This window comes from Lagopus muta, chromosome 1, assembly GCF_023343835.1.
Source record: "Lagopus muta isolate bLagMut1 chromosome 1, bLagMut1 primary, whole genome shotgun sequence".
Lineage (NCBI taxonomy): Eukaryota > Metazoa > Chordata > Aves > Galliformes > Phasianidae > Lagopus > Lagopus muta.
Genome location: NC_064433.1, coordinates 55,478,588 through 55,506,478, shown reverse-complemented (window position 1 = coordinate 55,506,478; position 27,891 = coordinate 55,478,588). Strand labels below are relative to the sequence as shown.

Genomic DNA, 27,891 nt, shown 5'->3' with positions numbered 1-27,891 from the left:
GAACTGAAGTCCTAGTGACAGGAACGCAACAGCAATACAAGAGCCTCAGCAGAATGGGTAGCAGAAAAGATGGTTTCTAGCAAATACTAGATCCAGTGTGAGCTATAATGGATGGTAAGGTTCAGTTGTTGAATTAGTTTAGTGGAATCTCTCCAAAGAAAAACTCAGCCTTCTGCAGAAAACAAGGTCAGTGCTTCAACACTCAATACATTTCCTCTTACTCAGTCCTAGCTGGAGCCTTAAAATGAAGTGATAAAAAGGGTTCCTTTCAGCCTCAGTGCCTGCATTTCAGAAGAATGTATCTATCTAGCACAGTACCACACAGCTAAGAGAACAGATAAAGCCTTATGGAATTCTTGACTTAAGTATCACTTAACTTTTCTTCTTCTTTTCTTTTTAACCAGAAGGTGCTAAAATTGTGTTTCCAAATGTTATTTAAGGATAGTAGGTGTTCCCTAGACACCCACATTCATTTATGCTCAGAACACTCAACAACCTCCTCCCAGCACAGCTTCCCCTTTTACCTTCTGTCGCTGCTGAATGTTGCTTATTGTGTCTGGCTGAAACTCCAGCTTGTCTGTTCGACAAAGTTTCCAATATAAAATAATAACAATCAGGAGCACCACAGCAACTGGGACTGCCACTCCAACAATAATCCATAGGTTGCTGTTCTGTGCCTCTGAGGCGGACTCCTTCAGCTTTTCCACAGCTGTGAAGTTAAAAGGAAGAGAGTAGTTTTATGTGGTTATATATTTTTAACTGAGGACACATCAAGGTTATGTATTTTTATGTTCTCGTAAATGCTAGTTCAGGAATTTATCAGAAAGCAGCCGCACATCACAGGAAATGTCTTACACTTATCAGTTAACATATGTCATGCTCAGGAAGCAGCGATCAATAGTTCTGGTCTCTCTCCCAAATACTCTTGCTTAAATTACTCATGAAAATACATTTCTACCACACCACTCCATAACTCCAGACTGAGATGACAAAGTGAAACACATCCAGAAAAATGCCCTGTCACTAACATTAGAAGGGCTTTTCACTTAACTGTCTGTATTCTGTTTTGAGTAGTATTACCAGCAACCTCTTCTCTTTCATTATACACATTTTGTTACCTTCCCCATCAATAATCACAGTCAATTTGAAATCACTAAAACCTTCCTCCCCAGTGTGTATAGCTCCACATTTTTTACTGTTTTTTCCTTTCTCTGTTTCACTGTTGGTGTGTGACATCTTTTACCCTCGAAGAGAAAAAAACGTAATCATACTGTAAAGCGTAATTAAATCAGTCTTGTATGGAAAAAGTAAACTGGAAGAACCAACAAAACTTTAGTTTGCTTTATTCTGCATAGCAGTTCTATGTGGGGCTAAAACCCCACAAACAGCAGTAATACATTTCTAGTCAAATTGACATGCTCTTAAAACAATGTTTTAAAGTTAAAAAACAGTATTTCTATGCAACTTCATCTTTATCATTTTTAATAGTAGCCATTCTGATAATAAACTTCAAGATTGAAGGAATATATTATAATTCTTACATTTTATGTATTCAATAGCTCTTATGTCATCATGTGTCCGTACATAAAATTACCATTTTCTTAGATAAAAACTGTTTAGTTTCTTCCCAATAAGAAAAAAAACAATTTTTTTGTGCTCTTTACACAACTGCATAATGTCACCCTTCCTGTTTCTCTCTACAGACACTGGTGTAGATTGGATAGGGCTTACGCTGTGCAACAGTGCCATCAATGCGGTATCCAAGGATGATTGCAGCGCGCTGGATGTCTACTCGGTTCATCAGGTCTGAGCACTTCAAAGCACTGAATCTCTCTCCATCTTGATCCTCCACAAAATAGATGAGCTCCACGGGGTTATCAACACCATCTAACCGTGACACGTTCACAATCTGTAAAGTAATTGGAATGCTTTTACATTTTATGTTGTATTTATTTGGGGTTCCCATACATTTGGCCTTTCAGTCTTCCCCACTCTTTCCCCTTCCCTTCACAAGGTCCAGATACTTTTCTAAAAAACAGCATTTGGAACAGCTTTGCCAAGTCAGTATCCATATCTGTCTTAATTGACACTGTATGCCACCGCTGGTCCATCAGAAACACACCACATTGTGTTATGCTACACCAATGCAATTGCTGTAGAAGAAACACCTCTGTGATAACTAGAAATACGATGCTACACAAACTATGTAACTGTTGGGAACTACTACAGTTTGGAAACTGTCCATATCCCAGGGAACTCTAATGAGAAAATGATGCTCCAAAACACTGTATGCAGCAAAGACAGCACACACACAACTCAGTTCTCTCATCTGAGAAAAGCTTCAGTCGACATTGCACAAATGTAGACATACAAAGCTAATATTCAGAAATAATCACTTTTTTCCAAATAGATTCAGAATATTGTCACCTAACTGCTATACAAAAGATTTTAAATCTTTCAGAGGGAGATGACATTGCTGAAACAATATGTCAAATTAAATAAGCACTATTTAAGTGCTTTGGGTCACGGAAGTTTACAGAAATTTGTGTTTTGTAACTGTAGGAGTTGGACTCGGTCCTTGGGTGTCCCTTCCAAGTCGAGATATTCTATGAGTCTATGAACTGAAACTCTGCAGGGCAGCGATCCCTCACACAGTACATTTTTATGGCAAACTTGAAGAAGTTTCTATTCTTTTTTATTTTCCATTTGTTTCATGACAACATGCAGATCCAGTACTGAACAGAACTCTTCTACCCTAAAGATGCAAACACCATCCCACTCTGGTAGCCCCTATTGTCTTTGTAGCTTGTCAGGTAGTAGGAATATCTGGACAGATTTATTTCACTGCACTTTTCCATCTCTGAATATTTTTACTTCATTATTCATAATGCACACTTTTTTGTTCCAGTCTTTCTGAATGATAAGCATTTATACAGGCAAATATTCTGTTAGCTTCAAAAAGAACTTTTTGTTCTACCTAAACGAAAGAACTTGCACAGTCACCTTCATCCTCCACACGGCTCCCTCTGGTATCCACCTCTCTTTGGGAAGGAATTCATTTGATGCTGTGGGAAGCAATTCTTTCTGCCTTCTTCTGAAGATGTTAATAATCAAAAGAATGTGTGCTATGAAGAAGCCCTGTAGATACTATCTAGCCACCACGCATCTACATTGCAGATGAGGCAATTTTAAATTCCTACAAAATTAAATCTCATACATTATAATTCTTTTCTGTATCATCATTTATATTTAATAGTGATCACAACCTCGAACTGCTCCAAACTAATAGCAAAAGGTATTCCACTGTGCAAAACAGAGTTTGAAGAGATCTGGAAGAAAATGCCACAAAAGGGCAATACATTTAGTTTCCTTCTGAACTTTTCTTTACTATGAAGGCCAGAGTTAATATATTAGAATCTCAATAAACTTCTTGTTGGCTTAAAGTAAAGCCAGTGCATAAAGGGTTGCACTTTCAAAGCTTACAGTTCAAGTCAACTGAAATCAAAAAAGAACATTCAGCATTAGCTACATTTTGAGTAAGTTAAGAGAACATCTACAAATAGAGTAGAAAAATTAAGAAATTTATGAAACACAGCAAGACCTACTGGGAGGACTCATTAATCAATGTTGAATTTATTGTAACACTGTTCACTCTTCTGCTAATACGTAAGGGTATCAATAAATAAGGTTTCTTAACGCGGTTACTGGGCAGCTGTAAGGCTGAATCTGGTTTCACAGAATGCAGATATATCATTAGTTAACAAATGCCCACAGCTTTGTATTTCTGCTTTCACCACAGCCTGGCCTGAATGCATGGAATGGTAGAGTTAAGTGGTATCTCATTTCAGCACGGATGAGAACTTTCTAACAGACACATAACTCAAAAGGGAGCTGAAGGAACAGAAGGGCCGCACATGATTAAAAAGCCAGTGGGGTCTCATTTTACTTTTGGGAAGCTTCTTTTTATCACATGCAAATCTACAGAACCGGAGAAAACTAGAGATTCTTAAATTGAATCATCATTGATTTTATGGAGTTGTGGAGTACTCAAAAAGTATCATGTTTATGTATGTGTGCCATACACAGAGTAACAGCCAGAACCTCTGGTTGAATGGGTTAAGAAAGAAACTGCTCCAAAGTTGCCTTCAAAAAAGGACAGAGAAGGAGGATAACAGACCCTAGTGCAAGGTGTCTCATGCAAAACAAAATGCCTTTAATATTCCTCTCCTCTCCATGCTGAGCAATAGCAAAAGGTGACAGGGCTGTTTAGGGACAGAGGAAGGAGAAGCAGTTGGAGGTATTTTGTTACAGAATAGGGAACATGGGAATGAACATGAAGTTCAACAGAGAGCAGACATTCAGGTTGGTGCACATGAACTAAGTTCTTTGTTTTAAGATACATTTTCTGTGAAAGAACTCATTCTGAGTACAAAATTCTCTATGAGTGCTCACATCATACTGAGGAAAACTGCAGACTAAATTTCAAACCCAAGGGAGATGGTTATGGAGCTCTATTCTTAGAGAACTGATGGTTGAGCATGGTATTACTGAGGTGATGAGACAACTACACTTGTATGTACACTCACTGTGACAGTATCAGAAAACTTCAGTTTTCTTAACTGTTACATTGATTCACTACAACTTCTTTTTTCTGACCTCTAAGTTTGCTGCAACACAAACTGGTACACTAGATTTAAAGTATTTTTAAGTCTACTTTAAAAATCAATATAAACAGCCATTCTGCCCATTTTTACAGTTTCTGTATAGTAAGCTCTGTGCTTTTTTTTCCCCAAATAGTCTCCATGCAGCTTCAGATTATTGTTTTTGTCTCATAGGTTAGAGTTGTCCCTCTGTGCTAAGAATGCAAGCAGAGATAGAAATAGCATTTTCCAGGCATTCAGAAATGTAGCTTGTGTGTTAGGAAGCATTTTACTTTTACAATTGGGAAATGAGGGAAGACATAGGGAGGGATGAAATGCAAGAATTTCAACACAGAGAAGGAAAAAAAAAAAAAAAAAAAAAAAAAAAAGACTAATTCATTCAACTAAAATGTACAAAAATGATATAATCTTTGTTGGTACTAGATGTGCATTTAAACTCCAGAGAGTAAAGGCTTAATTGTGCTCATGTGCTAGCAAATTTAATTTAAAACATGTCTTCAAGAGACTATCATGGGTCAGTGAGGAGAGTTTCCTTGGCAACCAGGTCTAGTTCAGAAATGAAAACAGAGAAAATCCAGGTGTTAGACAAACTCACATGTGCAGAGCATGGCAGCAGACCCTGCTTACACTGCAGTGGGCAAATGGGGAATGAGATGGTGTAGCTGGACACGGACTACAAGAGTTCCAGTGCTGCTCTGTGCGGAGGCTTCATCAGCCCATGAACTGGTTTGACTGGGAGCAGACTGGTTAACCTGAGGGTGCTCCTCTAGAAACTTCCAGGGGAGCTGTCCCTGGGCTCTCATTGCCTGTATGGCTCTGGCCATCCACCCAACTCTGCAGCAAGTGGCCAACATGGTGCAAAGCGACTCAAAGCAACTCAAACCATGAGATCAAGCAGCAACAGTTCCCATGGACTCCATCTGTAGATCCACACCGCCCGGAGAGACTTGGCCTTCTCCCACACTATGTGCATGGGAGCAACGTATATGCTGGTAGTAGGAAACCAAGAGAACAAACATCTGCTCTAATGTAAAACTCAACTTTTATGTTCCCTCATTATGTTCCCTCACACGTTATGACTGTACTGCCATCTAACCTGCTCTTTTCTTTACATCAGAACATTGTTCTTTTTTCACTTAGTAGGACCACCTTTTTACTTTCAGTTCAAGAGAACAAGCGTGCTGAAATAAAGGAAAAGTAAGTGTGTGTTAGCTCCTGGCATATTTTTAAACCAGTATTAAGCTCAGCAATTCTGCATGAATTCAATGACTTAAGAGTTATGATGATTAACACTTCATAACATATATCACGTGGTCTAGTCCATGCGGGTGCAATGCAAACAGCATCGAGTCATGCACTTTGAATCTGCAGCAACAGCAGATCCATATTAAATATAAATTTATGACATGCTCTGTGAAACAGCAGCATGAACATTACACAGAAATCAATGAGACTATCCCAGGTTTAACAGCCAGGCATGAAACTTCAGAGATTTTTGTAAGTGATGGTTTTAGTTGTTGTTTTTAAATCCTGGAGTGCCACTTATTAGTTGCACAGAGGAGGGGAAAACATGCTATTTGGGCATTCTAGGTAGTCTGATGCTCTCATACAAAGTGCACTCACTGAAAGATTAATTTTTAACATTCTTAGGTCAAAACACATACCTTTGCAAATGAAATCTAAACCTCACAAGCTATCAATTAGTACTAGAAGGGAAACTAATACGCCTGCAGTAACATTCACAAATAATTGCTTCACCTTCTGACCCACAGTCTTGATTTTCCAAGGAGCTTAGAAATGTCACATTTCAATGTGCTATTAATATCTTCCACCTCTGGAAAAACAGGTCTACTGGAGCTCAACACAAGTGAAATGTGTGTCTAGCCTGTTGTGAATATATGCATGTCTTGCTAATAGAAGTATCCAAAACACTAGCAGCTTCTAGTCATTATGTTCACTTTGTTGTGGCCTACTAATACAGCAGTTGCTGGTTGGTGTACAAGAAATATAGATGGGAAAATCTGAATACAAAACACAAGGAATATGAATAGCTGTCCCGGAAGACTCAAACAGATGCATATACACAACACATTTCAGACACAGCTTATAAGCTTGGCTGCAAGGAACAGAATGAACAGCAGTAAAACCAAAAGGTTTACTGCAAGTGGCTACGGACCAGATATTCAACTGACAGGGAAGCATCCCTGATGAGCCCATCAACAGGTGCAGCACTTCAGCTGCACATGCCTTCACACCTGGAGTGATGCTGACATATCTACTACACTGAGCCTGGAAAAGGTCAACATGAGAGCAGCTCTGCATAGCAGACAATCCTTGCATCACAGGAATACTTGTGTGGTCATGACCCCGTCTGTGAAATCTGCTGTCTTCTCAAACTTAGGCTCAGATTCCAGGTTCCCATCTGTAGTGCTGCAGCAATAACAGGCCAGCTTTACAGCACTGCAGTACACATGAAGCTCAGTTGCTCCAGCCAGTTCTAGCGCTCATAAAAAGTAAGCAGCATGTCTGGCAGCTTTAAGCTTGGACCTTCAAACACAGAGTAACAACCCAGGTGAAAAGGTTGTTACTTCCAGGAGAACTTAATATTAAAGCTGAACTATTCCTAACTATCTATATACATTATGCAAGTTAAATCTTAGCCAATCTGTTTTGTTCTTTACAGAAATGTCATTTCAGCATGCGTGTTCTCTGCTGCAGTCCTCACTGAAGTGTTTGAGCTTTTCTCTGCAGAATATCCAGGTTAGAGCATGGTTTTGAGAGCTGGGCATGGGGGAGAAAAGCAACAAGAGGATTACTGAAATATTTAGCTGTAACTGATAAAGTTGTGAGAGGTAACAGATACTTTCACCAATGCAAGGAAATAACACAGAGGAAGAAAACAGTCTTTTCACTCATCTGCACACAGGTAAAAGCAAGTGCTCTGGAATATCCGCCCATCAGGCCTCACCTGGAAGCACATAGCTAAAATCTTATGAATAGACTTCAAAGGTTGATATTGTCTTTGGGATTCTTTCCCACATGTCTCCTGAGGGCACCAACAAATGACTCAAAATCAAAGCCAGACAACACAGAAAAGTTTGTTCACTTTCTGGTTGTTAGGAAGTGGTCCCAGAGACAAAATAGAACCAAACAACTTCATAAGAAGTCTTTAAGCATTAGATAATTAATATGATTTACGCTTAGTAAGAGCTATTTGAGATACCTTAAACCAACTGCCTCCCTGGATGTCTTACCTACCATACTTCTGGATATTCTGCAAAAGTAAGCAAATAAGAAGCTGTAGAGCATGATCATACCTACCATTACTTGTGCAGAAAAAATGCCACATCAATCAGGTACCTAGCAGCGAGGATCACATGCTGCAAGCATATTATACACTGCTGTCCTTCTGCCTTCTCTTATCCACACCTCCTTTATTACAGCACTAACCACACTGAGCAACGCTGGCCATGAGCGCCTGCAATGGCCTTGTGTTATGTGGGATGGGAGGATGTGCTGACTGCAACTAAGAGAATCCGCCACTGCCTGAAGACAGCAGCTTGCAGACTCTTTGCACTAATTAAATGGCATAAATGAGCAGCAGTGCTGCTTGGGACACGAGCTGCAGAATCCACTTATAATAAGTAATACAGTGAGTCATAAGAAAAACACTGTTTTTTCCAAAATGTTCTCCTTTAGATGGAAAGGATTTGTGTGGTATCTTGTGCATGAGAAAATAAATAATTTGAGCTTTATTGTCTAAAACAATAAAACTGTATTCTACATGTGCACATTTTATAGGCTCTGGTATCTTTGCTATCAACATAAGGATTACGTGTTTATTTTATATGCAAAGGAAGGACTGAGGCATAAAGAACAAAGTGCAGCAAGAGGTGTTGGGGATATGAGATTCAAAGTAGACATCTATTAACAGCAATTCAAAGCTGCTTGAAATAAAAATAAAAATAAAATCAATTACTGAAACAGATGTTTCTAAGACAGAAAAACAGAAGTAAGAAAATTCTAACATATGGAGATTTAACTGCTAGCTAAAACTGTAGGGTCAGGTTAAATAAAGACAGAAAATCCGAACTGTGAGATGGGCATACGTGAGGTAAGCCAACTGTCGACGACTTAGCTAGAAAAAATAAACTTTAAGATCATCATCCATGAGAAAGCATTGTGACATTCAGCTTGATGAACGGACTAGAATGCATGTGAAAATTTACAAATTAAAATTAAGTACCCATGTCTTCACGGACATTATGTCAATAATTCCAACTTAAACAAAACTGTAATGAAGCACTGGTATTTAGAAGCTGTCATATGTGCAAAATTTGACATAATTTATCAGCCTTACTTAAAACCCCCTCCTGCAACCAGGAATGCTATGACAAATGGAAAGTTAAGAGCTCAAATTTACTGCTCTGCTACTGCATCAAGCAGCACATGATTTTATTTCATATTTCTACACCTTCACAAAAACAACAGAGACCTGCAAAGTAGCTGTTCCAGCAAAGTACATTTTTGACTCAGATGACCACTCTATCTCCTTTTCTAGGCATCTCCTGTAAGTCAGACAAGATAGCCAGTTCTTTAAGAAAGATGTCAGTAAAATCATTTTCAGTATGTTTTTTCAAAGGTCAACAGAATTTTTTAGTAGCCAGTTAAAACACTCGGTTGTTTCCATTTGTTACTTTCAGTTTAAAATACAATGAGGTAGCCAGAAGACCCATATTTCAAGTACAGAACACAAGCATCATCAACTAGCTAAACTAGTCAATCGCAATACATGCACGTGAAATATCTTTTCTCAACTCAAAGCCTAAGTATTATGAACTTATTCAATGATTTATTCCCCTTTATTTCTTCCTCTGACTTTGAGCTCTGAATACCTGCACAATGTTGCTGCCTGCAAAACTGGCTCGTCTCCATATCCGCCCTCTGGCCAAAGCCTCGTTTAACAGGTGAGCTAGCTTCCGCTCCATCTCAGCCTGAAACACTTCCTCCTGAATTCGCTGGTCGACGACACCCAAGAGAACTACATTGCAGAGAAAGTAACCCAAGAACACAATTGAATTAGTGAAAGTTTTCAGTGCCTTTTCTGCAACTTCAATTACAAGCGTTGAGTCACTCTGTGACATCTTAAGGACAATTCAAGAGCAGCAGTATTCTTAGGGGAATACCGTGAAGGTCAGCTGGTGGTTACACATTAGAAAAGGAAGGGTTTTGATCAGGAAAGCTTAAAAGAAATAAATTTTAAAAATAAAATAAAATAGGGCAGAGGGCACTTCTGGAATCTCAGCTGTCTAGGCAGACCCAGAATACTTAATTTCTAAAAGAGCATGAACTTATGAGCATTAAGTGAATTAATCAAACACAAACAAAAGAAAACATTCAGTTAAATTGCTTGCTGCAACTAACTGCCATCAAAATTTCGTGTTTAGAAGTGAGGCAAGGTGAGAGATAGGCAGGGCAAAGGTTCAGAAACAAGAAAAAAAAATGGACCACATGAATGACACTGTGTATTCCAAGTGTGTCTTCCCTAGATAAGATACAGACTACCAACTATGCAAATCACAGCATAAAAAAAAAGGTTAGTAGCCCTCCCAGTTTCGTTCCCTAGCCCCAGGTAATCCAGGTCACTGGGGCAGTCGATGCTGAGAAAAATACCTGAGGAACACTGCACAGCAAACAACAAAAAACTGTGAATCTTTGTCATCAAGATGGCATTCCAGTAAAAGAAAGGTATGGTTAATGCAGTAACAGTCATTTGAATGATCTAATTGAACAATCTTAAAGGATAATAAACTGACTCATCACTGACTGTAGCAAAATAATGCAGTTTTCCTTCCTGAGGCTCTCCCACTAACGTGGTTTATTTGTTAAAATGTCTCTTTTCCGTTGAAGCTTTTCATGTTTATTTATTTATAATAAAAAAGCATTCAATCAGATAAAATCTAATAATTACAATTTTAGGTTTTTTTTTTTTTAATTTTAAAACAATTATCAAAACAACTTGTTCCATTTAAATTTTTTCACTGCGTATGTTGGAAAAAAAGGAATTACTTTCAGGATTTCTCAGAGATCAACAGCACATCTGCTAAATTCAATCACAGACAATGTACCTCAAAATAAAATAGCAAAATTAATAGAAAGTGGCCAAGGGCTATTATATACAGCAAGTAGAATGTCTTTCTTGCTTATATATTGAATTTGAGTATCAATGAATTATGCTTAATAGCATGAATTGTATTATATAACCAAGAGGGACAACCACAGAAAACACTGCATCTGCCAATGTCCACTGGGATTATGACCACTGGGATATTTTAGAGTACCCATGCACTTAGGTCTTGGCAATCTACTATTAATCTACTATTAAAAAAAAGCTTATATTTAGCAAGCATAAATTCAATAATCTCCCTTTTTCATTAGTCATACTATCTATCTAGAAGAAGCTATCAAATAATGAAAAAAGTCATTAACACAGAATGATTTTGCCATTAGAATCTAATATACTAACTTAAAGGACTAACTACGCCAAAGCATACTACCTCTTCCAAGGATACTTGCAAGAACTGAGATTGCAAAAAATTCCCCTGCATCAAAGAAAGGTGCTGTGACTGACTTTTACATCTTACATCTTACATACATTATGTAAGATATCTTATATATATCTTATTATATGTTACATATATATATTAGGGAAGGAAAAAAAGAAGAAAAAAAAAAAGTTGTGTGAGACACACATGTTGATTCTGAGCTGGAAGAACTTTTTATTTATTTATTTTTTTTTTTAATTGCAGGGTGTAAGGAAACTTCCAACAAGAACTGATAATGCAGATTTCTAAGCAGGAGATGGTATGGCTATCTTAACCAAACTGACAAAAAAAGCTAACAAAACGGTTAAAGAGAGGATGATATTGGATGTGAGATACACATGAGTAGTTGCTCTCCTGTTACTGTACATAATCTGAAATAGTTCAGTTTTCTTCAGAAATACAAACTACGTGGACTTCAGCAGTTGGCTTCCTGTTTAAAAAGTGAACTGGTCACTTGTGAGAGGAGACAGGGATGCCTGAAAAAAAAATCACTATGTTTATACTACTTCTGGTAAACTATGGATGCAAAGATAGTGGGAAGACAAAAGTGTATCCAGAAGGACATCTTCACTTGAACAGCAAGGTTGCTAGGCAAAGCCTGGCCACCAGTTAGGCTTTCTGTGTTGAAGAAGTAGGTAGGATCTCTGCGCTTGCGGATAAATTCAATATCCTTTGATCATCTAAAAGTGACAGCTCAACCATATCAGTTAATTACAGAATAAAACACCCAGCAGACTTGGGTAGGAGGGGTTTGAATGAATCAGAAGAGATCAATGAAACATGATGAAACAGTTTCTTGCAGCCAGAATATATCTATTTTTATTCTGTTTTATTCCTGGCATGTTTTCATATTAAGTGCCACAGAAAGTTTTCGTTTTTCCTTTAAAAAACTGAATATCTTAAAGTCAATTGAGAGCATGCAGAGTAGATAGTTCATGCCTGACAGCATAAGCTGTCTCGCTAAGAAGGAACTGCTTTATAGCCAAAAACTTTGGTGTGAATTATTGAGGAATTGCAGAAGTTCATTCTAAACTCAGGAATTACATTTCTCAGATGTTGCAGTTCATCACGTCTGTCGTTTTTAGAACAGATTCTGCTCAGGCGTTAACGCCTTGCAAATGTGCAGCACCCCCAGGTTGTCAATATTTATTTACATATTTATATGTATGCTAGTTATCCTATTAACAAAAATAACTACAATTTTACTCACAAGAACTGTACATACCTGTTCTCACCCAGGAAGATTTCATCAGCTGAGACACATTAAGCTTAGGATAATGAAAGGCTGAGGGAAAAACAGAATGAAGGAAAAACAACAGTTAGAATGCTATTCTCAGTAACAGATTAAAAAAAGAAGTTACTTCATAATTTATGCTGTCAGTAAGCATCTTCTTTATATGGATGTATTACAACTCCCGGGGCTGTGCAGATGCAATGGTAAAGCAAGTGCTCTGGATGTACGCTACCTGGTTCACCTCTGAACAAAAAGAAGCTAACGGGTGCAGTCAGATTTATTACCTGAAAAATTTCAAGCTGCTGTACTGAGGTCATTGCTCCTACAAGCTTAAGAGTAAAACTCACTGTGAATTCTTTTTCTTACTGAGCTAGCTGCAGGATGAGACTTTTGCTCAAAGGGCAATGAAGCAATTCACAACTGTTTGGGAACACAAATATGACCCTCTGTGAAGCAAAAATGACACAGTAATATTAAATGTAAAGCAGAAAATTAAATAGATCTGAGTTCTAGATTTGTGCAGAGGGAAAAATTTAAAATGTATCACACTGGTAAATTACTTACAAAAATCACGTATGAATGCATGTAGAAGCATCACTGTGAACAAATCTCAAGGATTATGTATATGTGTGGCTTGATGGCCCCAAGATTTTTGTATAAAGCTGTGCTACAGGAAGAAATACAGTGAAGTGAATAAAGTCAATTTCCAATGATTTCAGTAAGAATAAGATTTTTCCCAAGGTTTCCACTGGAGAGCAGTAAAGACATGTTGGGAAACAAGTGGAGATGGGGGTTGGGCCATCTGTTTCCTCAAGGGATGTTTTAAGCTTCACTACGGCAATACGAAAGAGGAAGGGTCATAACTTTCTCAAAATATTTAATCCAGATGCAGTTTACTAAGCATTATACAAAGGTTAAAAACGACCTGATCCATGCTAACACAATTTAAAACAAAGTTGTACTGTTGTCTTCACTTCTAGGTAAAGATTGCCACTACTGCATGCTCTAGAGAAGCAGAAAATTACCAGTTTTCTAATTTAATCATGCCATAATTGCTAGAGCAGCTGACATGTGTCAGCATATCTAAAAATGATTCCTTTGCCCCTTAAAAAGCTTACCATTTTTTTTTTATTTATGCGAAGAAACCACCAGTTAAACCGTCTCTCTTATTCGCACAGAATTAAATGAAAACGTGGTTATTCCACTTTATTTCAATAACAGCACGACCAGAGGTACACTGTGACTTACTGTTCAGAAGGGTATCAGAATACAGTCCTTTATTCTCAACACGGAGCATCAGTACTCCATACACCGATCAGGATGCATCACATTTCCAAAACTCTCAGACACACAAATAGCACCCCACAGTCCATTTAATTTAACACATTTATTTTTGGCACACTGCTACACGATTCTTCTGAGTGTAGCTTATATTTGCTCTGTAGTTATATCTGCTCTGGTCACGCCAATTGTTTATTTTAATTTAGAGATACAACCTGAACAAAAAGCGTAAATGAAACCACATCTGTGTTTTTGTAAGCGTGGAAAGAGCAAGATAAGAAAATCAAAAAGCCTCCAACGGCCACAAAACTTTGAACTGCTAACAGATGTGGGTTTTTTTCTTCCTTTTAAAACAAAATTGTGCTTTGCCTCAATACTTAAAGCGCTCTTCATGCTTTTTCTAATTAGTACTTGAAAACGATTTAATTCATGCAAATTACTGGATGACTATTCACTTAAACTTTTCATGGAATTAATGAAATTTAAAAATAAACTGATGAGAGAAAATCTTGGGATTGAAAAGAAGGATGTGCCACAATCACTGGCAGCTAAGGCTGGGTTCTATAGCCTGGAAAAGAGTGCATGAAATGAAGGACACTTCAGACAGTGCTCTCAAGTTGAAAAATCCAGGCTCCAGATGCTATACCACTGGTCATTGAAGTACCTCACCACACATGGCCCAGTTCTGAGCTCAGCTGGAGTCTCAGCACTGCAGTGTGACCATATTTGCAAGATACCTAATTCCCCTGGAACTAATGGCTAAAACCAGTGCAGAGTCAGGGGAAAGTTGGAAAGACAGTTGCTAGTTAGATTATGGTTGGTCTGCTAATGATTACTGAAGCATTAATGAGGTACAGATTAGCATCACTGGAAGATTCCATGACACAGTCCTGAAGCACCATACCATGTAATGGCATTGATTCCATGCTGACTGAAACGGTCACTTAGTCACCCAGAAATCTTTCAACAGCTGTTTGAAGCACTCTACTCCAGCAATATGGCCTTTGCCAGGTGCTCTGGTATGGATATGACTGATTTTATACCAAGACATGTGGGATCATGCATGCTGAAACAGATACCATATTGATTGCTCTTATTTATAATCAATGGAGGAACATCAAGATAAAGTAGGGAGGGAATGAAGGACTTAGTATGAGAGGTCATGGAAACACTGTGATGCAGGCAGTATTAAAATACTGTATCTGATCCAGAACCCACTCTGATGAAAACTGCCAAAATATTCTGCAGTCCTTGGATTATATCACACCATTTCATCTTATCCTATTAGCCTCGCACCATCTCCAAAGTAACTGAAATAGATGCTACTCCAAGTGCTAGTTATGGCACTGAAGAACAGCCCCAAGGCAACTCTCTATTTTTAGTGATAATAAAAACAAAGCAATTTATTTGGGTAGGCTCACAAAGGATAATATTCCTCTTCTAGTCCACAGATAGCCCTTCTTGCCCTGTCCTCAGAAATCTTGCAGCCATAAGCAGAGGAAAAAAAAAAAAGACGTATTGCACAGGGACAACCTACGTAGTTCATAACAGTGTATATTAATACACTGTAATAGCAAAGTAGCTATATGTCAAAGCAAGATCTTCACAATACCTTGCCTGCTTCAACTGCTCTGCAGACCAAGGAACAACATGAAAATAGAGTTCAGGGCCCAGAAATCCGAAGCATTTAGGTGCTGGACTGCCAAAGCAGCTCTGAGGATCTGGCCTTTTGTCACCCTCAGACTGCTCAATAAGAAGTATCAAAAAGGATCTATCCAACATTGCTGCGCCTTCGGATGTGATTTCTGGCTCTGAAGATCTAAAATCCTTCAGATGAAAACACAAGAGTGCAAAAAGAAAAAAATATGCAGAAATAGCTATAAAGAGCTGAGTAATGATGCCTCACTTGCAAAAGTATATGAATGACTTCCACTATTGTCCATGCTAGCAGACTCATAGTCCTCAACAAGCTGAGAAACTGTGTTCTCACTTTGCTGACTTATCAAATGGCACTATGCCTGGTGTTCCACCATGGTGAATCCAAAACTGCTGAAACACTACAGAAATCAAACCACAGAAGTACAAATCAAATTGAGCTGTACTGCAGTGTGCTACATCAACTGTAAGTTAGAGTTTTCTAGTGATGTGCAAGTCAAATACTGCAATATTCTTGTTGCCCAGGGAAGTGGTGGAGTTCTCATCCCTGGAAATATACGTGTATGTGGCACTAACGGACATGGTTTAGTGATGGGACTCAGTAGGTCAGGTTAGTGGTTGGACTTGATGACTCTGTGGAGTGCTAATGGCACTAGCCTGCAAAAGTAGCATTTGACTTCCTCACTCAATCTTCTTCACACAGCCTTCTCTTTGTGAGCTGTTATAAAGCTCCACCGGCATTGTCAAGGAATCGTAGTCACTGGCCAAGCACTAATCGTAGTCACTGGCCAAGCACTAAAAGCATGCAAATAACACTGGGAGAATTCCTGCTCTGAGCACTAAATAAATTACTCATACATTTCTTAATTATTATCAGGAAAAAAGAGTGGGGAAAGCATAAAAACAAAAAATGAGGAGAACAGTTCATACACATGTTTAATAGGAATAGTTTTCCCTCATTACCAGCCTGTTTTTTTAGGCTGTACTGATGTTGGTAAAAAATTATGTTATCAAACTGCACTGTAGGACCCATCACACAAAATGAAAGGCAGGATTCTCAGCAAGGGGCCATCTCCAAATTCACTCCGAATATCTTTCCAGAATATGAGAACAAAACAAAAAACTTTAGGATCAGATGTTTGTACACCACAGAAAAAAAAACCCAAGCCACTAAAAATAATACCAGAGAGAGTAAAAGTAATAAGCTCAAGGGCAAAAGTGGAAAAAAAAAAAATTAAAAATCAGTGCATAGTGACAAGAAATTTCTTTCAAGCAGTCAAGTTAATTTGAATTGAATGAGAGGTAAAGATCACAGCCCACAATCTGAGAAGTTCTGTGGCCTCATAAGGAACCAAAGAAATGCTTGCTATCCAGAGACAAGGATTCTGAAGGCTTTTTGTTTGGCTCAATTAAATACTGCTGCTACTGCAAAGGTATATTCTGTGTGAAATCAAATGAAGGCAGAATTGTTAAAAAGAAACAAGAAGGGCAATACAAATAATAGGTTATGGGAGTAGAGGGAACAAAATTAAAAAAAAAAATTAAAACAAAAGGATTGAAGAATTGAGTATCACCTACCACTAGGACTGATTTTCCACCATACAGTTGACAGCATAGAATCACTGTGTCAGGTGCTATAAGACTATATGGCCCATAAAAAGTATCTTGGATAACTAAAAATCTGCTTTGAAAAGCACAGTGAGATAGGAGAAACCAGGAATTAATGGGCTGTATTAACATTAATAGGTGCCACCAGGAAAGGCAGTACTGTTCTCACATGATCTTACTTATGTTCGTGAGTCACTGCTGACAAGAACAATCCATTACTGTACAGGGATTATTGTTCAAATGAGAAACTTAGCTTATTTATAAGACTGAAGTCACTTGTAAAATATAACCAAATACAAGCTGTCAAGAGTGAATGTCAAGGCAACTCTGCTACACAAGCAGTTCTCATTAATCTAAGTTTAGGATGACCATGGATTGAATTAAAAAAAAAGACTTTCAATACAAGTAGCAGACAGGAAGCGAGAGAGAGAGTTGAAAGATAACACCTTTAAGAAAACAGACAGAAGTAAAGGACAATGACAACAGCAACAAGTTGCTGTAACACGGATACACACCACGTGAGCAGAGAATTACAGATCTGCTTGACAGAATTCATGATACAAGTCAGATACCTAAAAATATTTCTAAAACAATTTAGAGAGGAAAAAATACTAGAAAAAAAAAAAAAGGTATTTTGCAGCCTTGGCCACAAGTACTCACGTTCAGCAATTTGCTGCACAGGAAAACCCAGATAGAAGCTGAATTCCACCATGGACAAGTTTCTTAACTGTTCACTGACTTCTGACCCATTTAGAAAACCATATCTATCTCGAATGGCAAAAATGATGCTCACAGGGCCCTGACGAAATGCAGCTCCAGGCCTACTCAGAGTTATATTCAGTATCTGAAAAGACAAGATTGGAATAGTGTCAGCAAAATCAAATCACTGGCATTTCTATCCTTTACTTGATAGATTTTTTTTTTTCCTAAAATGAGGGGGAGTATTTTACATCAAAGCAGACGAAAAATGCTAGACGAATATCAAAGTGCATGGGACAGACAGGAGGACAACATGACAAAGGAAATCATGAAAACTGGTGTTCTTTTGGTCAAAACCTACTGCACCATGCATACCCAGACTCCTAAACTGTTAGAAATTTCATTTTGCCACCTAAACACGGAGCAACTATGTCAATATAGACAAGCCTATTCCAAAGAGTAATAAACCATTTAAGAAGAAAAATTGCTAAGTTGATAGTCCAAGAAACTGTCTTCATTCTATCCAGTTATATTGCTTCTCTGAGTTGGACAGCTCTGAGTATATCGCTGTGCACTTGATCTATACGTACTAGATAGTATTTTATATGCTATAATGTTTATGTAATATCTTCTGCTATAACTTTGTAATACCATAGATACACATTCATGGTGCACATAGCACAATATTATCTATTTATTTGTTTATTTATTTGTATTAATTTGGGGACTACAGCAAAACTAGGATAAATTTAAGAAATCAGAAAGAGGGATTTGATCTCTTGAGTTACTGACTTTCCAGGAGGTTTTAAACTCTGTCATGTAAGTCAGTATCCAATGCATACTCAATACATTTTACATGTGAATTTCCAGTAGTAGCTGCCATGGACAACATACAATACTGAAAGTATTTCCATAACTCAGAAGTAACTAGAATATTTGATCCCATAATGATACTACGCATACAAATTCTGTATTTCCTAATAGGATCTCCTGAGTGGCAATGAGAAAACCTGAGGAAGACCTGAAAAGTGTCTTCCAACAAAAACAAACTGACTGCACTCAATTCTGTAATAACAAAAAACAATGAGAATGAGGTTGAAAAGGGTTAGGGCAGATTTCTGTGAAAGACTTATGTGACCAGCATAAGCCTGTTTATCTTAGAATGGCTTAAGTTGGAGGTAACCTTGAACACTATGTAGTTCCAAACCATCTGCTGTGGACAAGGCTGCCACTTACCAGCAGAGGCTGCTCAGGGCCCCATCCAACCTGGCTTTGAACATCTCCAGGGATGGGGCACCCGCAGCTTCTCTGCGCAGCTTCTGCCAGTGCCTCACCACCTTCTGTGTAGAGAATTTCTTCCTAACATCCAACTTAAATCTCCACTCTTTTAGTTCAAACTCTTGTTCTATCACTATTAGGCCATGTAAAAAGTTGGTCCCCCTCCCCCTTATAAACAGCCCCCTGAACATCCTCACGGCCCTTCTCTGGATCCACTCCAGCAGCTCCATTTCATTCTTGTGCTAGGGGCTCCAAGCCTGCATGCAGCACTACAGGTGGGGCTTCACAAGGGCAAAGCAGAGGGGGATAATCCCCTGCCATCCCTCTTTTGATTTAGCCCAGGACGCAGTTGGCCTTCTGGACTGCAAGTGTACACTGCTGGCTCATGTCCAGCTTTTCATCGACCAGGATCCCTACGACCTTCTCTGCAGGGCTGTTCACATTCCTGTTATTTTCATTAACTCTTATTGATATAAATCATCATCTACTTGGATCATCCTTTCAAGAAGTCTGAAACCAGTGATACATGCCAGATTATTTTGCAGAGAAAAGTTCTGACTTTTTGATGAAGCCTCGCAATTCTACATGATCTAGATAAGAAGGGGTAGCCTGCGGACACCTACTGGTTGAGTTAAGCACAGGACAACCAAAGGCAAAGAGAAAAAGGGACAGATACAAAACATACTTATCGTTTACCTGCACAGTGAAGTTGTAGAACTCCTGGTGTTGTTTGCTCACCTCCATGAATGCCATTGTTAGTCCCTTCTCAATGCGCTGACTGAAGTTGCAGAACCCAATATCCATGTTTCGAGGCACAAACTGAAGTACTGAAGGTAAAGACTACACATTATTTCTACAGCCAAGTACTTCCGTGAGTGCGAATAAAATGAGCAAGAGAATCCTCATTCCATAGGACTATCACTTTTTCATGGAATTCAGGACATATTCTATGAAAACCTGGATAAAAATACACATTTTGTGCCGGTGCAGGAAATTTTCTGCTCATAATAATCTGTTACAGCAGTAATTAGATTATTCAGATACTGCTGACAAAATACTTGCTGTTTCCTCCTGTAAGCTGAAAGCTACATATAAACTGGCTAATTTCACAAGACTTGAGTGCTGAATAAGCCACACTGAAATCCTTCGTATTCAACAGTTCAATTAAAATCTTAAGGAAAATAACAATAAATTTCTTTTTAGCCTGAAATCTAATAGTTAGCATGTCTAAATCACACTGGATCCATTAATATAAGTTATTGACAGCCTAACTTTCAAGATACCTAACTAGCAGCCATTCTTATAAATCATTGCAGATATACCTTAACGTCTTTGACAGAAGAATGAGAACAGGAGAGAAAGAGAAATGTGAGCAGGCGCACAGATCTCTGTCTATCTGCACATTTATCTGCACATTTCCTCATGTATTCTTACCCAAAGAAATGCTATCATCAAGTTACAGACCCTAATAGCACTTTACACAAAGGTCATGATGAGGAAATGTAGCTATCGCCCATTTGTTTAACCATGCTAAGTAGTGGAAAAAGACATTGCATTCATACAAAGAATTTCTGTCTTAAGTTACAGATACTAACAGAGCAGAAAGAGCACATGAAACATACCTGAATAAAAGCACCTGTGTTTGACATTCATGTACTCTCTGCCCATATACTCAATCCCCATCACTTTCTCATCACTCAGTCAACCAATCAGGCTGCTTTTTTTGTTATGCAAATACTGCCTGAAGAAGATTTTAAATGACACCACTGACTCTCAAAAGCCATTACATGGTTAATATGTTACTTTAGATTATTAGTATTCATGGACTTGACATACAACATGCTGCTGCCATACAACATCCATGTAAAGCTGAATAATAGACGAGCCATCCTCTTGCTCTTCAATTCTCACCATGAGAATTAAAGAAAGTATAATTTAAGGTAAAAATGATTCCAAACATGACTCAAGCAGTACAAAGTAGCTGCACTGTGATCTTATGAACAAATGGAAATATTTTTCTCCTCTTGCCTTTGCAAAATGTTGTGTAGATCAGGGTATCGACAGGAAAAGGGGCACTGAAAACAGACTCACTTTTCAACACAAGAATACTGCTAATGCTTAAAGCAATACAAAGAATGCAAACAACTTTCATTCCCTTCAGCAGTGAACTATCAACTGAAATATGAAGCAAGGTATAGAGGATATGCATTTTGCAATGTGCCAACCTTTCCTGAAAAAATCATGAAATGACAGGCTTAATTGTTAATTAAAATTTACCACAGATGCTACAAGTATTTTAATAACAAATAAATGCTCACAGCAGTGGAATAATTTTCACTCGAGCTCGCTTGCTTAATCACGAGACTCTCCACAAGTGAAGAGGTGTGAATCAGTATGAAGCTACACCTTCTCTGCTCTGTGTCAGGAAGAACTCACCCGTCTGAACGTGGAATCTGTTATCCGGCACAGTGAAAGAAGGATGCAGGGAGAGGATCAGCGGGGCCTCACCACGGAGAAGACTGCTGTTCACAAGCACGTTTATGACAGCTATTGCCGTGTAAACAAAAGGGCCTGATGTCACCAAGAAAGCAAACTTCGGGGAGATTTTATACACCTACCGAAAGAAAAAGAAATTAAAAAGAAAAAAATTCAATAAGAAATTTGGCAGCAACATTTTAGACATCCCAGATATTTTAGACATAGTCCCTGGCATTTCTAAGCTTAAGCCTCCGTAGGTAGGAAACTGCAATCTTTATTTTACAAAGAGCAGGAGCACACAGGGCTCGCAGCCTCTCCTCCTGTGCAAGGCATGCAACCCTGCACCAGGCACATAACTGCAATCTCCTCAGCACAGCACATCTACCTCAGCTCTTCTCCATTTACTGTTGCACAGCAGCACTGCACCTTGTCTGCATTCCCCAGGAGTGTATGAGAGTTCCCGTACAAATTGCTGTTTATTACTGAACCATTTGCACAGCTTTCACATTTCAGATCCATGTTGCATAGCAAATGCATTCTATAATATTCACATGTGATGTGTGAGGAGCAAAATACACATAACCTGTGTTTTATGGATATATTTCCCCCACACATGTATTCTGGAGAATCTCTCTCGGCACGGTTACAATTACAATTTTCCTCTTCCATTGCATTGCGTGACTTTGAGACTTCTCAAAAACCCTGAGGAGCATTAGACATCATGCAAAAGAAATGAAATTGAAAGCTAAATATGAGCCTAGGCAAATGTTTCCATGCAGATGCTTTTATTACGTTATTATTCTGTCACCTAAGTAAAAACAAACTGAAGGCTTTTATTTATTCAAACAAATTGCAATGCATTCTCTCCCTATGGGAATCTCTCTCAGTATCAAGGACACTTATTTTTCCCATTTCCCAGCATTTTTTTTTTTCTATTTCTTTTATTTTTGCCCCCCTCCCCCTCCAGCCCTTTGCTTTATTTGCTCAAGGCAGTCACACAGAAGTATTTTGGGATATCCAACATGATGGCCTCGCAAATAATCTAAACCAGAGACTTGAGGGGTGCGATAAAGGTGCACTTCTTAGATGAAGAGATGCTGACATCTCGCAGGGTTTGAGCTGGTGAAGGGGTTTTTCAGATAGTCCAGCTTCAAGACGTGCCTTATGAAAAAGCACTCTGCTACTTAAATTGTAACTCACAGCTCAGTGATGGGATTTCTGCAACACTGAAACACAATGGTAACTGCAGCCCTTTCCTGCCTCTAGAAACACGATGCATTTCAAAGAACTAACACTCACCAAAAGCAGCTACCTAAGCAACAGAATAAAAGCCTGTATCTTGCTCATTATTCTTTCCTTCTTAGTCCACAAATATATGCGGCATCCTGCTTTTATAAATGGATTTAGGCCCACAGAACACAAATTTGTTTGATATGAGTAATATGCACAGCTCTTCTCGGTTCCTCTTATCTGAAATTTTATCCTTTTATCTCAGGATGAAATGACCTCTGCAGCTTCAGTTTGTCAAACAGAAAACAGCAGTTGTAACAGGTAAGACATACAAAGAGAAAGTTGTCCAAAAGAGATTGCTTAAAAGGGAAAAAAAGTTAGAATTACAACCTTACTAACAATTTGCTGGTGATTTTCTGAAGCCATATACGCTGAGGAAGAGTGGCTTAGAAGAGCCAGCGTATTGTAATAGGCTACAGTTAGGTACTGAAGACAAGAAAGCAAGCTTCTGATAACCAGCTCAGCTGCATGCACCTCTGACTTGTTCCGGTGTGCCACAGATGCAGTGAAAGCAGCCTATACTAGGAACTCCCCTGAAATTTTTCATTGACATTTTCACCTGAACTCATACTTTTCTTCTGCACTTTACTGCAGCAAAAGAGCAAAAGTAATGTCACAGTAATGGAAATTTAAAAGAACTTTTTAAACTCTCATTTTCAGGTAGGTGGATCAGAACCAGTGTAGGTCAAACAATAACTATTTCTACTGGAGATACTTCAGGGTTGTCTTAAGTTCAATCTCAGCAACTTAATTCAGATGCCAGAAATAATACAGCCATGTTAGCATGATGATGTCTACAAGGTAATTCACAGAGAAGTTTGAAAAGTTATGCAGGATATACGAGAACAACTCACAACTCCTGATTCATGAATGAAAGCAGCTCCTTCTGGCACAGCTCTAACGATTCACAGAATCACAGATCGTAAGGGATCTCAAGGATCATGGATCTCCAACCCCCCTGCCACATGCAGGGCCACCACCTCCCCATTTAATGCTAGACCAGGCTGTCCAGGCCCCATCCAATCTGGCCTTGAACACCTCTAGGGACAGGGCATCCACAACCTCTCTGGGCAGCCTGTTCAAGCACCTCACCACTCTCAAAGTAAATGATGATGATGTTTGAGCAGCAAGACTTTCTGTCCCTGCAGCTAAAGGTGAATATACAGGCCATAAATGCCATAGTGGTACCAGACATCATTTTGGAGTCTCCCAAGTTTAAGTTGGGTCTATGTGAAAGTGATCAAGAACAACCACCAACACTGGTGAGGCCATTTGGTCTATCTCTTAGTGCACATGTGTGCATCACCAGAATTAAGAGGGTAGCAAATCAGACCTTATGTAGTCTATGGGTTCTGTTTGGTTTTGACACAGAACCATACGCTAATGGAAATTTGAGAAAGCAGTGGCACAGGAGTGGGAGAAGAGTACTGTTTTACTGCTATATAGGATGACTCCAGAAATGTTCTTGTCACATTTTTGCCGTGAATTGTTTGCTCAGCTGGCTCATGTTGCTGTTTTTCACAAACTCATCTATCCATCCATCCATGCATCCATCCATCCCCTCTCTTGGAGTTTTTATCTCTGCTCCCAAGACAGCGAGATGCTATCAAACATGCTAACTAAGCTACAGTTTTAGAGCTCTGTCTATTAGAGCAAGCAAATGCAAATTCTAACACTAAATAGTCACAAAATTTTTTACCTTAACACTGCTAAACTCAGCATGCACTTCTGAGCCATTCTCACAGCAAAAGCAGAAACTTTCAGTATGAGCCAATGTACCATATCAAGCTGAGCCATCTCTTCCCCAAAGCCAGACAGCTAACACAACCCTATCGTTTCTAGGATACAGTCTATCTTACTCAAAGCTACCCTGACAAGAGAGAACGCTTCTGACACGGCAAGTTTTTAGGTTCCAACTTACCATAGTTACTGGGGAAAACATAATTGCATGCTTAACATCTTACGATTTTCCATAAGCATTTACTATAGATTATTGTCAGCTAAACTGCTTGATTAGATGCACCTTTGGTACCATCCAACCCATACCTACACACTACAGTATTATGCTGTGTAAACATCTGGTAGAAGGCATAAAAAATCCATTTCCTCACCACCACCTTATTAAGCATTCTGTAACCAGTCTGCAGGGAGCATTTAACTTCCTAAAGATGAGCTACAAAGGCTCACAGGTCTTAAAAATGAAAGAGATTCTGCTCCTGCACACATTAGGAACCAGAGGCAACAATTCTCCCACTATTTTCACACACCTAAACGATAACAGCCATGGTTTCAGCAGTGTTGAGCAGCAATGAATGTGACAGAAGTCGGTGCAAGCCCACAAGGTGGCACCTTTGAAGAAAGTATTTCACTGCCAGACAATGAACTAATTTCCTTACTCGCAAAGCAAAGGTTTGCAAATTTTGGATTACAGAAACCTGGCCCAAAACACCAGATAAATGTAGCAACAGAGTCACTGAGGTATACATTACACTGCATGATAAAATTTCCTAGCACAAAAGAGGCTGGCAAAAAGCTTTCTTCTGTCTGTATGAACTTAATGGTACCTGGGGTGCTTCCAGCAAGTCACTGCCAACACTGTTTTTCTTCTCATATCCCCATGCAACAAAGCTATGTTGACTGAACGCTGCATCTTACTCAAGTGCCAGAAAGCTTACATTAGAGAAAGCTGAAAAAAACTGCTCTTGTTCAAACCACAGGGTCTTATCCTTCTGCAGATGCTATACACTGAAATCAATTGGAAGGAAAGAACTTTCAAATTTTAGGTTACTATCACTTTCCTGTAAGGAATTTTGGTAGGAAAAATACTGGAAGAAGATTATTCATGAGACAGGACTTAAACCTGCTTCTCTTTTTTTGTCCCACCCTTCAAATTTAGCAGCTCAGAGAGTTTGAAACAACAATCAGAGGCCAAAGTTTCAAGTGAAAAAGCTGGAAAAAAATGACTTTCCTTTCAATGCTAAACTTGGATTGCATTTAAAGTGAGTAGCAGTTATAACCAATGTTGCCATGGATTTTATTTTTAAAGCACACATTACTACCAAGTTAAATTTAACAAGACTGTCTCCTGATTTACTGGGCATTACATCACAGCAAGAGAACAACATCTGTGAGCTGTAATAGGAGACACAGTTAAAAAGCAGCTTAAAAAAGTGCACTGCTTTACCGTAACTTGCAAATGTACACGCATTTCCTGGGTACTTTTGACTAACAAAAATCACGTCTGCTTTATTAATTAAGTTAAGCAATATGGGAGAATTGTGTTTAAAACTCTGCATTGCATCACCATAAAACATGCGGATATTATAGACAGCTCTTTATTTAAAATAACAGTTTTGTTAGTATTCCACTGCTAGAGGTGAAGGCATTTGCTGGTGATTATATTTACTGCAGAAATACTTATACCCAAGGCATCACTAAAAGAACACATAGCAGCATTCAAGCATAAAATCAGCATATAAGATTCCACAGAGATGATTTCTCCTTTTGATAAAAAAAGAATATGTTAAGAATGAAGCTGGACTAACTGCATTACTTATAAAAGCAGTTGCCAGTAAGCAGCCCTAGAGCCAAAATGAGCTATTGAGAGCTCTGCAAGACAACAGTGGGCATGAAATGAAATGATTTAAAGTGGAAAGAAGATATCTAATGTTTGCTCCACTCAACCTTCAGATATTTACCAACACACTTCATCTGATTCACGCTATTACTGAGATGCTTCCATACTGTTGTGGCGTATAAGGTCACTGAATATCAGTGTAGATGGTCACCTTGAACTTCTACTTTACTATGCTGGTTTTCAAAATTTAAAGGTGCATTTCAGAACGTAGAAGATAAATATGTTATTTACAAAAAAAAAAAAAAAAAAAAAAAAAAAAAAAACCAACAAAAAAACAAAACATTAACAAACAACCTTAGAACCTTATGAGGAAGTATTGCGAAAAGGACCCAAATGGAACATAAATCTGCAGTGGCAGCTCACAGTGGCTGAAATTTGGGAGAAACTCACAACACACTTATTCTGAGTGAGCAGAAGAGAGGCGTGTTCACAAACAACAGACAGGAGCTGTTTAGTTACTGAGTGTCGTGGTTGTGGAAGGAGCTGTCAAAAACACATTTTCCCACACAGACCAGCAAGCAGAAGTTAAAGGCACCACCAACTCAGCCCTCTGAGCACAGAGATCAATGTTCAAACTACTTCCTGAGGGAACCACGCACAGAACCAGGTACTGCCTTGGTGCTGGGCTATTGCAGCTGGACCAACACAGAAATGACACGCTGCAATTGAAGCTGAACCTGAACCTCAACCTGTAACTTCATTAAGATGTTCAATTTCATAACCTGTACTGAAGTATGTGACAAAGGTGCCCCTAAACCACCTCTGTGATTGTTTTTTCACTCAGGCAGAGGGGGCTCAAAGAAGCGGGGGGTGAAGAGTATGAAATCTCACCTCAGCGGGCACTCATGGAAATACTGCTCAAAGACGATTCCTTGAACATCAACGAAGAGGAAGAATTAAATAACAAAAATGGGAGAGCAGAAATTCCTTACTCTGTGAGTAGAGGAAGGCAAGGAGTGGGGAAATTCCAATCACACCTATTTCAAGGCTTAAAAAAAATATCCTACCATTGCACATCTGTTTTTTTCCCTGCCTTTCTCATCTGCCAAACCCCGTGCATATGAGATTCCACCACTTTCTCTGTAATTGCTGATGACCTCAGTTACAAGATAAAACAGCACAAGGCAATGGAGAAGGGCTTGCTTTGCTTAAGGCATAAAGCATATAAACAACTAGCAGGAGAAGCAAAACATACTTTAGTACAGTAAAAGCTTTTCAGCTCAGTTTCATCGCACAAGTCAGAGCAGGTGAGAAGCGGAGTCAGGAAACTGCTTGCTCAGCTATGGCAAAAGCAAGACAAGTCTGCCTTAGAAAATAAATTACATTCTAAAAGTTAAAAAAAAAAAAAGTTGGATGTCATATACGCATTAAAACAAAAGGTTAATGCTTAAGTTGAAATAAACCTCTCTGTGGTTTAGCATCAGAAGCGTTATTTTTAAATAACTAGTTTAGCCTGTGAACTAA

General features: G+C 38.7%; 1 protein-coding gene across 4 annotated transcripts in view; it reads right to left on the bottom strand.

Annotated features, from left to right (window-relative positions):
* KIAA1549 (KIAA1549 ortholog) overlaps window positions 1-27,891 on the bottom strand; it is a 137,107-nt gene that overhangs the window by 42,741 nt on the left and 66,475 nt on the right. For all 4 annotated transcript variants that reach the window (XM_048937511.1, XM_048937529.1, XM_048937538.1 and 1 more), the window contains exons 4-10: window positions 21,459-21,636; window positions 19,719-19,849; window positions 17,706-17,889; window positions 12,492-12,551; window positions 9,557-9,702; window positions 1,732-1,909; window positions 525-709 (exon numbers count right to left, since the gene is read on the bottom strand). In XM_048937511.1, coding sequence (XP_048793468.1) covers window positions 525-709; window positions 1,732-1,909; window positions 9,557-9,702; window positions 12,492-12,551; window positions 17,706-17,889; window positions 19,719-19,849; window positions 21,459-21,636 — 1,062 coding nt within the window. The remainder of the gene's footprint in view (window positions 1-524; window positions 710-1,731; window positions 1,910-9,556; window positions 9,703-12,491; window positions 12,552-17,705; window positions 17,890-19,718; window positions 19,850-21,458; window positions 21,637-27,891) is intronic.